Consider the following 16,661-nt stretch of genomic DNA (forward strand, 5'->3'; position numbering starts at 1 on the left):
TGAAAGATACACTGAAAAACGAACTGACATGTACAACTGTAAACATCCTTCTGGGATCATCTGCTGTGTTCAAAGAGATGTAACTAGGCCTGGGATAGTGATGGGAAAGCTAAACTTGTTCTTCCTTTCTTTGTCCTGCAGATGGAAAAATGAACAAAATTAAATGGATTTTGACATGGCCATTGATATTCATGCTCTTTTGCACCATTCCAAACTGCAGTAAACCACGCTGGGAGAGGTGCTTTATGCTGACATTTATCTTATCCACTCTCTGGATTGCCTTGTTCTCCTACTTCATGGTGTGGATGGTAAGTGCCTGTAGCAGGACTTCCCATACTGAGTAAAACATACATCTTGAAATAGATAGTAGATCTTTTGTGTATTTGTTAAAGAAAGGCATGTAATTGTAGTGCAGTCTCTTCAGCTCATACTCTAATTGTTATAATTCTGGCTTTCTTTTGCTCTTTTCTGCACAAATAATTGGGGTCCGATAGGGTCCAATACGGTACAGGAAGGTGCCAGCTTGATTTTCAACCAAGTACTAAAAGGGAGTTTAAATGGAAACATTTAACTTTCAGAAATTTGGCTACAGGGTCTGATACTGAAACATGCATAAAAGGCAGATGGGTGGCAAAATTTGAAGACTCAAAAGTGGTGTAAAACACCTCAAGTGGACTAGAATAATGCAAGATAATCTTTCTTAGTGAAAAGTATTATGATTGCTGGTATGTTTCTGTTTGCCCTGGATTTGCGAGAAGCAGTGTGTCCGGTGTAGATCTGTAAATTGTTATTGATTCAGGAGCACGCTTACTTGAAGATTTGAGAAGTTCCTATTGTTTCTTTCTTACCCTCTTTCAATTTCTCAAATTTACATTTTCAGTCAGAGAAGAGGCATGAATAAGAAAGCTGCTTAAATTAGTTTCTGTGATGAAAAAATCAGCCATACTTTGGAAGTATAGAAAGTTACCTTTTCCTACACTAAAAGATACAAAACCAAAAAGTTGTGTATACCTATAACTGGAAATCAGTAGGATGTGCTGCTGAAGAATTTATATGCCCATTTCTCCTTTTAAAGGAAAATATAGTGAAGAAACCTTTACCTGGTTTCATCCTGGAATATATATTTTCACGTATATACTCTCATAGTCACATATATGTATACTTCTTTAGTCATGCATATGGAAGAATTTTTGTTCATCAGATTCTTACCAGCAAAATCTTTTTTGGTTGGAGAGCATCTCTACCTTCCTTAGATGTTCTAGACATTTGCAGTCTGCTTTATATTTATGTTTCCTCTCCTCGAATATTGTGTTTTCTGTATACTCTTTGCACCTTTCTATACAAGTTTTGCGTTGTAAAGTAATCCTCTTCTTTCTTAACATATAGACCGTGTTGGAGAAATTCATATGCCAGCCACTCATCCTGCCTGGCATGATGGTGCCAAAGTCACGCATTCATTTCCTACCATGTGTCCTTTGCAAGACCACACTCTGTACCTTGGTTCCTTTTGTAGATGTCCCCTTCAGAAATGAGAGATGTGCTCATGAAGGCTGCCACACAACTTAGTTTAAGAGGCAGACAGACCTTCATACCCCATTATCATTTGCAGCAGGAGAATCATGCCCACTCCTATTTCTGAGTCACAGCTTGCCCCTGAGAATAAGGTTTGCAAGCGGGTTCCTAAAATACACCCTTTCTTTGGCAAAGGGTCCAGTTTTCCTCATATAAGAGACTGGCAAACTATTCCAAGAAAACAACACAGAGCCTTAAAGCTTTCCACCCTCAGCAGTCTCAGCAAGGAAGCAGCTGCCTGTCCCTGACTCAGTCTTCTCATGACGCTGTTTCCTTTTCAGCTGCCTCTTCAGCCTTTTCTCTTGACACTTTTTCAGTCTTCAGATGTTCCAGCTAAATACAGTTCCCTCTCCTTTCTAAGAGTTCTGCTACAAGCTTCGGCCATTCCCTAAGCTCTCTTAAAGCTGCATCTAGACTCCCAGGGGACAATATAAACAGACTTGCTCACTTTGGGATTGTATCAGGAGTCATGCAAGAAACCAATTCCTTCTTTATGTGTTGTGATAAAAAAGTTCTTTTTTATCTCTACCCCTATATCACAATATAAGTTGGCTGCAGTCCTTTCGAGAACAGAACCAGCAAGAATCTTGACATTCTTGGGAATAAAAAAAAAGCCCACAGGTTGGATTATGTCTGTGCTCCTCCTTATAAGATCGATATCTCCTGTTAGAAATACAGAAAATTGAGCTTTTTATTTGCTCATAAAATGTTGAATAATATGAGCCAAAGTACTTTTCCTTTTCACAGGGTTGCTTTTAGGCTGGTTATTCCACAATTATTTAATTTGCAGAAATGGATAAGTATCCTGAGTCTAATCCTGTTAGGGTCCACACCATAAATCAAAGTTAAGAGTCTGCCACGACTGTATTGGAATGAGGAGACTTTCCATATATGATAGGCTAACCTATTTTCCTCACTGTTCAGGTGACTGTAATTGGATACACCCTTGGGATACCAGATGTGATCATGGGCATTACTTTCCTCGCTGCAGGAACAAGTGTCCCAGACTGCATGGCCAGCCTGATAGTAGCAAGACAAGGTACTGTGTCTGCTGAAGTACAACTGCAGTCTTACGTACATGCTCTGTGATTTGCTTCCTCCATACACACAAATTCTCAATGTAATTTTATTCTTATTTTTCTTTTATTTTTACTGGTTCAAGGCCTTGTTAAAAGCCAAAATGCTTTACTTATTATTGTGAACCAAATAAATAGCCCCTGTCTTGTTATCTTTTGCTTATTGGGACTGGGCACACCCTGGCATTCTAGAAGGTCATTCAACGCTCAGATATCCCATGCATAGTATGTATCAGTCAGAGTAAAAAGATAAAAGTAGTAGACAAAACTGGAGTATCAGCTATTAAAACCTACATCAAAGAATATATGCTGACCAGCACTTGTCCATGTAAAACTTGTACTGTTTTCTAGAAGACCTCTCAAACCCAGGGAAGTGAAGTTGTTTAAGTGGATCTAGCAGAAGTGATGTTGCTCCAAGTATACTTCTCATCCAAATGCAGGCCACTTTTCAATTGGGCCATATGAACAGCCACACTTCACAGTATCACAGTATGTTTGGGATTGGAAGGGACCTCGAAAGATCATCTAGTCCAATCCCCCTGCTGGAGCAGGAACGCCTAGGTGAGGTCGCACAGGAATGTGTCCAGGCGGGCTTTGAATGTCTCCAGGGAAGGAGACTCCACAACGTCCCTGGGCAGCCTGTTCCAGTGCTCTGTCACCCTCACTGAGAAGAAGTTTTTTCTCAAATTTAAGTGGAACCTCTTGTGTTCCAGCTTGATCCCATTACTCCTTGTCCTATCATTGTTTGCCACTGAGAAGAGCCTGGCTCCATTCTCATGGCACTCACCCTTTATATGTTTATAAACATTAATAAGGTCACCCCTCAGTCTCCTCTTCTCCAAACTAAAGAGACCCAGCTCCCTCAGCCTTTCTTCATAAGGGAGGTGCTCCACTCCCTCAGTCATCTTTGTTACCCTACGCTGGACCCTCTCCAGCAGTTCCCTGTCCTTCTTGAACTGAGGGGCCCAGAACTGGACACAATATTCCAGATGGGGTCTCACCAGGGCGAGGTAGAGGGGAAGGAGGACCTCTCTCGATCTACTGACCACCCCCCTTGTAATACACCCGAGGATGCCATTGGCCTTCCTGGCCACAAGGGCACAGTGCTGGCTCAGGGTCATCCTGTTGTCCACCAGGACCCCCAGGTCCCTTTCCCCTACACTGCTCTCTAATATGTAATTTCCCCAACCTATACTGGAACCTGGGGTTGTTCCTGCCCAGATGCAGGACTCTACACTTGCCCTTGTTAAATTTCATCAGGTTATTCCCCGCCCAACTCTCCAGCCTGTCCAGGTCCCGCTGGATGGCAGCACAGCCTTGAAAAGGTTTTAGAGGTCAGCTATGTTGTCATCCACTTTCCAATTTAAATTGTCAAAGGCTTTCTCATGTGTCTAAGTTTTGATTAAGGTTCTTTACATGTTCTTTTTCACTTGAGAAATACACATAGCCACATCCTTTCCTGTTGTTCAAAAATATCAAACCTGACAGTGTGATCTCCTGTACTGCAATAGAATAAGAAAAGGTCCTAATTGTATTCTTTTCCCGTGTTCCAATTCCCATAGTCTCTTTTTTTTCCTCACATAGTGAGATCTCCAGCACACATCATTGGGCAAACAACAAGAATTCTGAATTGATAAATTAAGTACTCAAAAACCCTACCTTTGTAATTTGAGATAGGAGTAGTGCTATTAAATGTTGCTTAATTGAAAATAATTCTATATTTAAAAGATTCCATTTTCCAGGTTGTATTATTTGTTAAGTGCAGGAAAATCTCACAAAAAGCAGAACAAAAAAAAAGTATTCAGGAATCTTGTGGAACTACCTTCACATTAAATTATTTTTCCATATGTAGTATTAAAGGCAGCGGATATTTGCAAGAACAGAAAGAAAACATATTACATTTTTAAATGAACAGACTGCTTAGTTTTCTAGTATTAGGCAAAACTACTGTAGGGATTGTTTCTTCTGAAAGTGAAGGTATACATCAGCAGCTCCATTCTCTCAAAACTATACAGGGACTTTGTGCTACTTGAATTTGAGAGTTGCTTACTGGTAGATGGCAGACAAATATCTAAAAAGTAACAGTGAAGATGGACACAACAGTAATATGGATCCAAAACGTAACCTTTCTCTCAGCAACTGTCTGCAAGAAGATACTGTATTTACAGTGTGGTATTGTCTGTCTCCACTCTATGTACTTGTGGGACATGTCCCTTTTATGTCAGAGTTCCTCTTCCATTCCAGCATTCCCTCTGTGGAAGTGGTTCAATAGTTAGGCAAGTGCCTAAGGGAAATTAGCAGGGGCAGAGAAGAATTCTGCCTTCCTCACATCCGTCGACACTGGTGTAGAATGAGATGCCAGCCAGTGATCAGCATTAGGAGTAGATTTTGGGTAATGCCTAGGGACTTCACCACCATTCACTCTTTTTTTTCCTTTCTTGTAGCATTTTATTGCTCCTGAATTGAAATAATTGCTGATTAAGTCACGCAGAAGTGCTTAGTATCTTTGATTGCCATCTAGTTGGGCTCTTTTCAGAATCACTTTTAATAATTCACATGAGATAAAGGCCATATGTCTGCATACTAAATCCAGTACATAATCTTCAGGTTCCCTGTGGTGGCAGACTACCTAGAAAAAGACATGTTTTTTCAATTGGCATTGAACCCAGTTGCTCAGTGTGTACCATACACCCAGTAAAGGCTCTGTAAAACACAAGGAAGATGTAGTTGGAGTGAGCAATTTTTACACGCTTTTTTTCAGAAGTCATGCAAAGATTATGGAAATTGTCTCCCTGCCTCAGACTCTCCGGCCAGTCTAGGGGTGCTTGGATCAGTGCAGATTATTTCACTTTAGTTTTCTCTAGTACACAGTGTAATGGTCTTTGTTTTTACCCACGAGTTTGTTTTTTGTGTGTGTTTTTGTTTGTTTGTATGTTTTTTGTTTGTTTTTTTTTCTCTGCAGGCCTTGGTGACATGGCAGTATCCAACACAATAGGGAGCAATGTCTTTGACATTCTGGTGGGCCTTGGTGTTCCATGGGGTTTGCAGACCATAGCGCTTTTTTGGGGATCGACCGTATGTATACTTGACAAATCTTTAATTTGTTCTTTCTGTCTATTTAAAAAAAAATATCTTAAAGCATGCAAATATTCTTTTTTTTTTTTTTAAAGGCAACCTGCTGAGCATGTTATTAGTTGATAAGGTGTTGTTTCTTTGCCCGGGAACCAGGAGTTAAGGAAGCAATTTTCCTTACACAAGTTGCGATTAATTCCCAGTTTGTCAACTGGAGTACATTATACTGTATAGCAGAAAAATAGCACCATGGATATCTTTTCTTTCCTCTGTCATTTTCTGACTACACAGCTTCAAGCACACCTGTCTGTCTCCCTGTACCTTAGCGTTTTTGTCTGTAACATGAGTATAACAGCGTATCTCTCTCTCCTGAGGATTTTTTAACATAAAATCCATTATAAATACTGGTTATTTTTTAATGGAGGTGGAATTACTTATACATTTGGTTGATTCCTTAATTTTCCCTTCTTCATTATGATAAATCTGTCATGGATTTGCATAGTTTAAAATCTGTAGGTCAGTCACTATTCAAAACAGAAGGTGGAACATAAATCAGTAAATTGATTTCTGATCTCCAAAGTGGAGTTATATGCTGAGTGTTTTAAAGGTCTGTTCTCTGATTCCCACAGGTTAAGATAAACAGCAAAGGATTGGTCTACTCAGTTGCACTTTTACTAGGATCAGTGGCCCTTACGGTAAGTATTTGGGTGTTTCTAAGTATTCAAATTGCAAAATACTTATTACTTATTTACATGTTACAGAAGGATAAAATGGAAACGTGTATTATCCCCAAAGCATTGATTCTTGTAAAGTATCATTCTTCTAGCAATGCCATGACTTGAAGAGCTACCATAGTCCTCAGTGAGGACTGAAATCTGGCATTTGGTGCAAGAGATGCTGGATACATGTAGCTCCCATTTATTTCAGTAGTAGTGTTGAAATTGTGGGATCCAGTAATACTTTGGTGCTTCCATGTCCAGCTGGATAGCCCAGGTCTGTCTCTATGTTGGGACAAGACCTGGGTATGCTTCATCACCCTTTGCCCTTGTCTCTGATTTCCAAAACCAGCCTGGACTAATCAAGTGCTGTAGCTAAAATCTTTAGTGAAGACTGGTCTGTGAGGACTGTGAACCTCAGAATTTTGAATAGGCATGCTAACTGTCACGCAGCATAAGACACCCTTGCAACCCATGACTTGTTAAGTAAAACAATAATTCTGTTTCAAAAGTCAATTTTTCTGGTACTTAATGTCTGATCCTGCTGACTCCCGGGAGAGCTCTGTGGGAAGAATCAAATCCCAAAGGTATCAAAATAACCACTTACACTAATGTCTTTCGCTGATTGCCTGTGTAGGCTCTGTAGAGGAGGGGATCATCACTTTTTGCACTGTTGCATGACAAGGTCTTACAAAACTCCACATCATCTTTGCACGACTTAAGTGATAGAATGACCAGGGCTGTTCACTCTGCCACTAACTTCCTAATGCACCTGATATATAAGCTGTGGGAGCCTGCTCTTATCCCCAGTTGCACCATACTGCACAATGCCTGTGAAAGAACAAAGGTGTTAAGTAGATGTTTGTATCCAATGTTGTTGCATGAATATTGGTGATTAGCATCTTGGAAAAAATGAGAGGACTATGCAGATATGTTACTATGGTAGCTGTTCATGCTTTTCTGAAGAGTGTCTTTTCATAGCAGAAGCCATATCACCCGAGTTTGAAGTGTCTGCTATTGTCTCATTTGTTCTTCTCGATACCCTGATTCACACAAACCCTCCCAGCAAAACTCAGTGGATAATTTTGAGCAAAACAAATAATAATTCAGAGGCACTTAACCTAATTGAAAATAGATGCCTTCATGAGGACTTCATTGCTTTGCTACTTGTAACTTCTAACTCCCCTTAGTTCTGGAGCTGAGCAGAACATTGAAGTAGGCACCTCTTCTGAAGCTGTTGAAAGAATGAACGTGAGGTGCTGGCGTGCTGCTGGAACATAAAGGATCTGTGGGGGGAACACTGGAGGGAGAGACATTCAGGTAGTTCAGTGCACTGAAAATGCACCACAGACTGAAACTGAGCATCTAGGGACCCAACTCTTCGACGCATAAAGAATTTGTTAAGGCGCCTTTAACTGGATTCATTTAGTATTTTGTAAAAGGATCTTAGGACAACTGAGAGTCAGGCCAGACTTTGAGTTCTTAGTCTGGGCTTTTACATTCCTTTTCTTGATTAGAAAAATGTATGTTGTCTTTTTGACCTGTAAAATACCGAGACTATATTATATCTTCATTCCAGATCTCTAATTCGAAAGACTTATTTTTAGCTTATAATGATTGTTTCCAAAAGTCTCCTTTGGGTCTTAATTAACTAACACTTTGTTTGCTTGCAGGTGCTTGGGATCCATGTAAATAAGTGGAAACTTGACAGGAGATTAGGCATCTACGTGTTGTTTCTTTATGGTATTTTCCTGTGCTTCTCTATATTGATAGAGTTTAACGTCTTCACCTTTGTCAACCTCCCTATGTGCCGAGACGACTACAACAAGGAGGGAGACAAATACCTCTGATGACATCTGCTGTAAATGACAGGAGGCATTTCACCTTTCTACCTACTTTCCATCAGTAATTTGAGTGTCATTCCTGCTTCATCAGCTAACAAGCACTTTTACCTGTGTGGAAGGAAAGTGTACCTTTCTTTTAACATGCTAGCTCGAGGCAACCAAAGCATTTTCCTCCTCTTTGGATAGTGCTGCTCAGTCATAAAGCTGTGTGGATTTTATGCAGAACTCTAAAACAACCCGTTTCTGGGACATTCTGTTGTGGTTTTCATTCTCCTTTTGCAGACAATCAACCACCACCACCATGGTTAGCGAAAGGATGGGAGAAAAATCTTTATAGTTCTTTGGGTTTTGGCATTTATTTTCCATGGAAGAGGCAAGTTCAGAACTTTTCTTGGCTCAGTCAAACTGTCTCAGCTACAGGACCAGAAAGTCCAAGGCACATATCACGGCATGCACTGTTGAGGACATCATTTAACCCTTCAAGTGCTCTGCTTATAGAGGAACTGCACTGACAGCTTTTGATGGCAGTGTTGAATATTTATCACTCTTTCCAACGAGCATGAAAAATGTGGCAGAGAAAAAGAGGAAATGGTTCTACATTGTATCACTTGTGATGATGCACAATAGAAGTCAGAGGATCTGCATGCCGGAGAAGAGAATTACATGCAGAAATTCATACTTGAAAAAATATGTTTTACCACTCATGAGGAATGCTGTATACATAAACTAACATTTGTGGAATATTACACCACAAGAAGAACTTTGCATTGGCCCTTGTAAGCCCATTGTGTAGATTTAGAAGAAATTAAACAAATAAAATATAACTGGGTGCTCAGTAACTATCAGTTATTGTTATCAGCTGAGAGTAGTATCTGAACATAATCCAGACTTTGTGACCACAAAACCCACCCTGATTATGATTTGATTTGATTGGTGGGAGGAAGAAGCTTGTTTCATCATTTGAGAAGCTGGTATATTCTTCTCCATTTTTCCTTTATTCCCAGAAGCTTAATGAGATGAGTGTCTGACACTGAGCAGTGTAGATAAGAAACACGTAGAAAAAACCCAAGTATTTCAAGAGAATATCATACTTGATTTGATTGCATGCAAGTTTTGAAACATTATATACTTCTTTTTAACCCCTACTAGAAGCCAAGTTTTTATATCCTTTCCACCAGCATAAATCTGAGGTAAGGAATTACTCTGGATGTAATCGATAGCAAGATCTGGCCCAGAGTATTAAAAATAATGGACAACATTCCGCATTGTAGCAGTCATTATGAATGCAAATCGCTGAGACGGCATGTATTGAATTGCTACTAAACTTTAAAAATATTTTAAAACTGTATGTGAATTATCACATAAAGTTTCTCAAGAAGCACAGTTATCTTTATACATAGATTTTTTTAATTTTTTAATATTTATAAACCAAAACAAATCTATCAACTGTCGATACGTTTTTAAATATATTAATATTTTGCACTTGAGACTATATATAGAAAATCCCATCATTGTGTCAATGAGAACATACTATAAAATCTTAGCAAATAAGCACTTATTCAGAAAGTTCCTTATTTTCACGTATGTGACAAATAATTATGTTTAACCAGCTCAGATGCAGAATACTGTTTACACCAGGCAATGTGTTTACAATGAAGGCTATTTTAAAAATTATTTTGGTATAAATAAAGGAGTGCATTCTGCTGTTGAATATTTTTAGTAATTGGATCCTTTCAATGGAATCCTAAGGAAAAAAGAGCAATGTATTTGTTATTTGTTTTATACTTTGTTACAAATGTCAGTATTAGTATCTATTTAGGGTTTTTCACTTTAATGAAGTAGTTACATAGTTAAACTAACCAGTTCTAAAAATGGCAACAAATACAGCATTGTTAAAATGCTTTATTGAATAGGTAAGCATGACAGTAACATGTTTGATCTCAAGTATGCCGGTGACCCCATTTCCAGACATTCAAGACATTTTTGCTGCAGTGGAAGGCTGAGGAGATGGAATTCATGTTCATCTTGATGAGCCTTCTGTTGCAGAAAGGTGTGAAGATGCAGCATCCTGCTGCGCCGCTGTAGGAGCATCCCTCTCTAGTCTGGCTCCCTTCCCTGTCATCTTTCTGGAGGACAGTTCACTGCTGAAAATCTTGTGATGGCTTAGATATGACACTGAAAGGAGCACAGAGAGAGGCCGAGTGAATGTTTTTGTTCCTGTGTTCTGATGTTGGGTGGGCTTGGAGAACTAGCTGTCTCCAAGCAAACATTTGCTTTTCTGTGCACAGTTCAGGCAGCTCAGATGTCTTTACACTACAGAAGAGTAGTTCCAAAATCTAGTTGTGAATGCCTAGTGATCAGCTGAGTTGACAGTGATGAGGGCATCAGTGTTTATTGTGCCAGACCTAGCAAATTGTACTGTACCTTCATATTTCTGAGCCAGGCAACTGAAGAAGACTAGGGGTGCCAATTTGTTCTGTAGCAGCTGATCCCCAGCCCAAACATGCATGAAATTGTTTGCTGATCCCATGAACCCTTCAGACATAATTTAGAGTTATTCTGCCTGAATCAGATACAACCTGCTCCAGAAAACCAGAGTGTTCTGTTGGAGCAGGAGGTAATACTGACCTTAAATTGCATAGCTGGTCTTGTCATCTATAGGCTTGCCTAAAACATAGATCCACTTGAAGACAATTTATACTGAATTCTAATGCTGCATTTCATGAGGTGGTCTCATATGCATCTTCTGCTATGAGACAGGTATCATGCCATGTTTATCATTGCAAATAACATTAGTAGGATTGTCCTCTGACACCACTGCATGACCAGGGATGTATTGATTGCCAAAGAAATATTAGATGTTGTATCAGGGCCTTGATGATATATAATCATATGAAATAGTTCAAAGAGTCCCTATGTAGTCATTACCCATATGCTAAAATAAATAAAGATGGCAGTTATAGACCGAGCCATGCAGATAAATGGAATGGCCTGAGAAAGATGTCATTGACATATCGTTGTATGTCACATAAACCCGCACCAGAATGTATCCGTAAATCAGGAGGCTATTGCTGAGTAATAGCAGACTAGTGCCTTTCAAATGTATACAAGAAAAAATAATTTGCTTATATGGTCAGGAAACCACTACAAATTTTCCATTTTCCAATTAAGAAGTAGAGTGATTTGGTCTTGGCGCTCTGCAATTAGTACAGTTCTATGTTGCATCTGTTCAGATTGTGTCTGTAGAATTTTTTAGCCATTTTGTTGTACTAACCATTGCAAAAGTTAGCTGGCTGACTTTGAAATGTATGTCACAATGTTGTATGAGTTAATGTTCAGCTCAAGAGTGAAAAGAAAGCTGGTGGATGTGAGAGGGAAAACTGTTACTGTGATCTGAAAATTGCCAGCATACTAACACTGAAAAGTAATGCAACTCAGAAAAAGATATCCCATATCCAGCAAAGCTTAACTTCAGTAGGATTAATTCCATGCTTAAAGCTAAGCATGTATCCAAGTGCCTTGCTGGATTGTGTCCTAAGATGACAGCGAAGCATGGTTTCAGGGTTTTCTGTCATACTCAGATATTTTAATATTTAATTGGTTTTGTAGTCTAAAGACTTTATTTCTTCCTCAAATTAAAAGGACTTCTCTTCTGTTGATACTACTTTGGATTGCCGCTCTTGTAAATGAAAGAACTGGGTCCTTCTCTCAGACTACAAAACTGTGCGTTTGCCCTGGTGTACGAGCAGGATCCAAAGTGAAGTGCAGCTGGTCAAGGAGAGCTTTTGGCAGCAGTTCACCACCGCAGCTTCATGGCAGCGGCAGGTCCCACACAGCCCTGCAGGCGCAATCTTGCCTGCGGTGCGCAAGCGGGAGTGTTTCCATTGAGTTCAGCAGTGGCTGATACCATTTAGATACCGTAACAACTCTACTGCATTATAAAGTTGGGTGATGGAAGTCCACCTGCTGGTAGTCTGAATCCTGCTGATTAATGAAAGTGTCGGCTGAGTAAAGATGTCAGGCTCAGGAGCTACGTCTCAATCTAAAAAGGTACAGTTATGGTTATCTTAATGACTATTTGATGATCTAAGGGCTGCTCTCTGGGCTGAAGTCTGGCCTAGAAGAACACCTTAAGTCTTCCCAAGAGATACAGCATTGTCAACCATCTTTCTCCTGGCTCAGTCATTGGCGTGCCAATTTTATTTTATTTTTATATGCTTGCTGCAGCTGTAACAAACATATAATTAGTTTCTCATTTTAGCTTATATTTGTAAACGTTCTGTCAACATGTAAACAAATGGAAAAGGTCTTTCCTAGTCTAATACTTAGCAGTTATAGAGAAGATGCTATTCTGTCTTTGATTTCCTTTGTGACTGTGCTTTAATTACACATGCTTGTTTCTATTATGTGTTTGTTCTAGTTGCACAAATCCCTCATGAGCTGTTGTCTTCCTTTAATGTGTCCTACAGTTAGATGTTTTTGGTAGAGTGCTTTAAGCTGTGTAAATATTGCCTGATTATTCATGCCAAGGAAAGATCAGACCTGATGTAATATGAAACAGACAGTAAAATAACACTGATAGCCAGGTGGAACCAAAGAATCTTCCTACCTGAAATGTATCACCTTTGGACATAATGTTCTGTCATTGCAACCCTCAGATCCCTCAGTTATTTGTGTTTAAGCACTCACAAGAAAATCTCTGCAGCTCGTGCATTTACTACACAGTTTCTTTTCTATTTCTTTGAAAACTATTTCTTTGAAAACTGTGTATGTACATGAACAATACTCTGTTGAAGAGAAGAATGCTGTTCAACTGACATGTACATTCCAGCTTCTGACCTACTGTGTATGTGTTTAAAAAAACTTTTGGCTAACTTGACCATACACTTTCCTCATATTTCCCCCTGTGGGAGGTCCTGATATTGTCTCCCCAGAGAAAGTTGTGAAATCCTATATATCCCTGTCCTGAAGTGTGAGATGCAGGTAGATCCTTCTCCACAGGCTGAGATGTATAGTGATTGTGTCAATTTGTACATCACGTTGTTCTGCTTGCTACCGTACTTCTGACATAGAGTACACTGTCTGAAAGGAATGAATGATTATGGGAAACTGATGCCATTTAGATATTTTCTTACAAGAATTACCAGTTTGATGTTAATTCCATTTATTTTTCTTTTTTACTCACGCAAAGAATGTAAGTGATCGTTGCGATCTTATCACTTATCACAGTTTACCACTTATCTTGGTAAACTTGAAAGACAAAAATAAAGGCTGATTTATAGCACTAGAGAATTGTGACAAAATCTAAACGTATCAGAATATGTCTAAAACAGACAGGTATAATTTCTATAAAAGCTAATACAAACTAAAATGCTTCCTTTCAGAGGGTTTTTACAGCAAGATTATGGCCTTCATTTGTATACCAGTTGTGTATGCAAGAAACACTTGTAAATCTGCTTCCCCAGCAGCATCTATGTCTCCAATGGCTGAAACTCTGCCATGAACTTATGACCATATTCTTGCCTTCACATTCTTGGGCATGGTTTCCAGGGCTCATTAATGTCCTGGTAGTTGGCACAAATTTATATCAGTGGGACTGAGAGTGGAATTTGGGTCCTACTGTCTCTTCCATTGCAAGAAAGTATTAGAAATCATTTATAATCTCTGAAATAACTTCTGAACCTTTCAAAATTCCCTCTGTTTCATACTTGCAGGCATTTGCAGTGCACCCTTAGGAGGTGCAGTACCTCTTTAAATGTTATTAAAACTTTCTAGAACTGCTTACTTTGAAAACAGAAAGGGATGGGTTTGTAAACTGTAAATAACAGAAATCTATTTATCATGTTATTTATTTTTTCAATGACTGTGACCTTATGCACTGTGAATGCTCTGTGATATGGGGTCCTTTGTACAGATAAATATGTCATGAAATCCAAATGGATTTAATGTGATAATTTGTTACAAAATGTTGGCATGATATTTGATTATTTTTGTTGTGAAAATTTTAAAAAATAGTTAATCCAGCATTTATAACAGATTATAGCAGTCAGTATTGTAATGCACTATATAAAAACATGTACACTATCAATAAATTATATGAACAGATAGAGTGTTTGTTGCTTTTTTTCTCAGATGATGAGTCCATGTGAAACACTCTCGTATTTACTGTTCAAAATCTAAAATTTCAGGACCCAACTAGGATATGTACTTGCATGTTCTTGGTGGAATCTGGATCCTGCTGAACTGAACGACAAGGCCCACATTTTCATCTATCCCAGGGCATATCACCTGGATCCAGCCATTATTTGGGGTGAGTTAAGTGCATGAGTTTGATTCGCAGCTATTCTGAAACACACAATTTGCTCTTTTGCGACTGGAAATGTGTGGTTTACTGAGAGCACAACTTGCTGAACTGAGTCACTCATCCAGAAGTCTCAGAAACAGCCAGTATTTTGGCTGCTCTGTCCCATGGTGTAGTGGTATCCAGCAGGTTCGTACTGGGTGCTGAGTAGAGGGGATGGAAGCAAAGTCCGAAAGCTGCGCAGTACTACTTTCCTTTCCCAGCTATGCAGCCTCTGGAAATGCTGTGAAGAGGAGGAGTAATCCCTCTTACCTTTGATTGCCTATTTCTAGCATCCCTGTAGTCCTCCTCAGGATCTACGATGACTTCTGGTATATGTACATAGTCTCTGGTACAGTCTCTTCTGAGCTGATGAAAAGCTTTCAAATGCAGTTACTGGGGGGAAAAAAAAGGAGCTAAGAGTTATTAGTCTGACGTATTAACATTTTCATTAGGCAAGAATCTTCTCATGAATACTCCTAGTCAGTTTACTATCAAGAGATGCAAGTTAAAATGAAGCTTGACCTTATTTTATTACTGACCTTATAACCTTATAACTTTATTACTTTTATTATTTATTAATATTTATTATTTATTAATATTTGTTATTATTACTGATATTATTACTTATATTAACCTTATATTATTGCTATTAACCACAACACATGCTTTTGGAATCCCTATTGCTGTATAAATCTGTCATTAGTCACCGTGGGTTTTGTGCATCTACAGGTGACTCCTATTGAAGTGAGGAAAGGGGATATCCTGCATTCTTTGACTTTTGTGTAAGGGTTCATTCTCTGGTATATGCTAGACTAACATTTTCTGAGCTGAGAAAAGGAGAAGATTCCTTCTTATACACAGAATTAACTTTGAAAAATCAAAATTTGAATGTGGAAAGTAGCACTTCTTTTAATCCCCTATAGGTATGACATGATGACCCATCATGATCTGTTATGTAATAGGCTCTATAAAAGGCACATAATCTATGGATTAGTGACACAATAGGCATGACAATTCCTATGGGCTCTTACCATATGCCGTGTTATTGGTACAGCTGCTTCCTACTGTATGGAAAGCAGAACTATCATATAATCTGTGCATATGCTGAAAGCTCTTTATTATAGCCAAAGTGCTCATTGTACTTAAGGGCTTCCCCCATAAGCCATTTTTAAACCTTTCTGACTCAGCTGCATAAAAATACAAAAACAGGCTGCAACATGTTGTGGCTTAAGATGGAAAGGGTGAATCAGTCCTAGAAAAGGCAAGAATTCCCCCATTTGTCTTGGATCTATCAAAGAGAACTGGCATTTTGCAGTAATTGGATGTTATTTTGTCATTTAACTTTTGTGTAATTGTTTACTTCCAAAGCCTGATACTAGAACACAGTGTCACATTCCAAACTTGTCAAATCTCTGCCTTAAAAAAAACACCCAGCAAAGCCTGGACAAAATGTTGTTTCAAATTTCTCTTCATTTTTATATTTTAAATATTTTGCAGAAATACTAAACATTTTGCAGAAAAAAAAATACAAGTTTTTTTCATGAAGTTTGGTCAATATCTTTAAGAAAACTCATTTCAAAGCTTCAAGTTCCTAAACTCTACATTCTTAAATTGCAAATAGTGTGAAAGAAAAAAAATAGGTGCTTCTCTCAAATCATGTGAAAGTAGCACCACAATACTGGGGTTTTTGTATTCTGAAATTTTGCCATATTTTCCCTGGGTCTTTTTAATAGTTCTAGTCCTTTTGTTTCTTCTTCCCTAACAAGTCTTTGAAAATGCCAAGTGCTCTCTGAAAACTGATGTTCTGCATTTGCAAAATCTTAGGGTGAGTGTCATGAGGATGGAGCCAGGCTCTTCTTGGTGACAACCAGTGACAGGACCAGGGGCAATGGGTACAGACTGGAACACATGAAGTTCCACTTAAATATGAGAAGAAACTTCTCAGTGAGGGTGTCAGAGCACTGGAACAGGCTGCCCAGTGGGGTTGTGGAGTCTCCTTCCCTGGAGACATTCAAAACCCGCCTGGACACATTCCTGT

At 38.9% G+C, this 16,661-nt stretch overlaps 1 protein-coding gene across 2 annotated transcripts in view; it reads left to right on the forward strand.

The window, feature by feature from the left end:
• Positions 1-14,351, forward strand: part of SLC24A4 (solute carrier family 24 member 4) — a 98,140-nt gene extending 83,789 nt beyond the window's left edge. For both annotated transcript variants that reach the window (XM_065839445.2, XM_065839446.2), the window contains exons 13-17: positions 142-308; positions 2,497-2,611; positions 5,611-5,723; positions 6,350-6,415; positions 8,110-14,351. In XM_065839445.2, coding sequence (XP_065695517.1) covers positions 142-308; positions 2,497-2,611; positions 5,611-5,723; positions 6,350-6,415; positions 8,110-8,286 — 638 coding nt within the window. In that variant the 3' untranslated portion in view covers positions 8,287-14,351. The remainder of the gene's footprint in view (positions 1-141; positions 309-2,496; positions 2,612-5,610; positions 5,724-6,349; positions 6,416-8,109) is intronic.
• Positions 14,352-16,661: the final 2,310 nt, after the last annotated feature.

The sequence above is a fragment of the Patagioenas fasciata genome, chromosome 5, assembly GCF_037038585.1.
Source record: "Patagioenas fasciata isolate bPatFas1 chromosome 5, bPatFas1.hap1, whole genome shotgun sequence".
Taxonomy (NCBI): Eukaryota; Metazoa; Chordata; class Aves; order Columbiformes; family Columbidae; genus Patagioenas; species Patagioenas fasciata.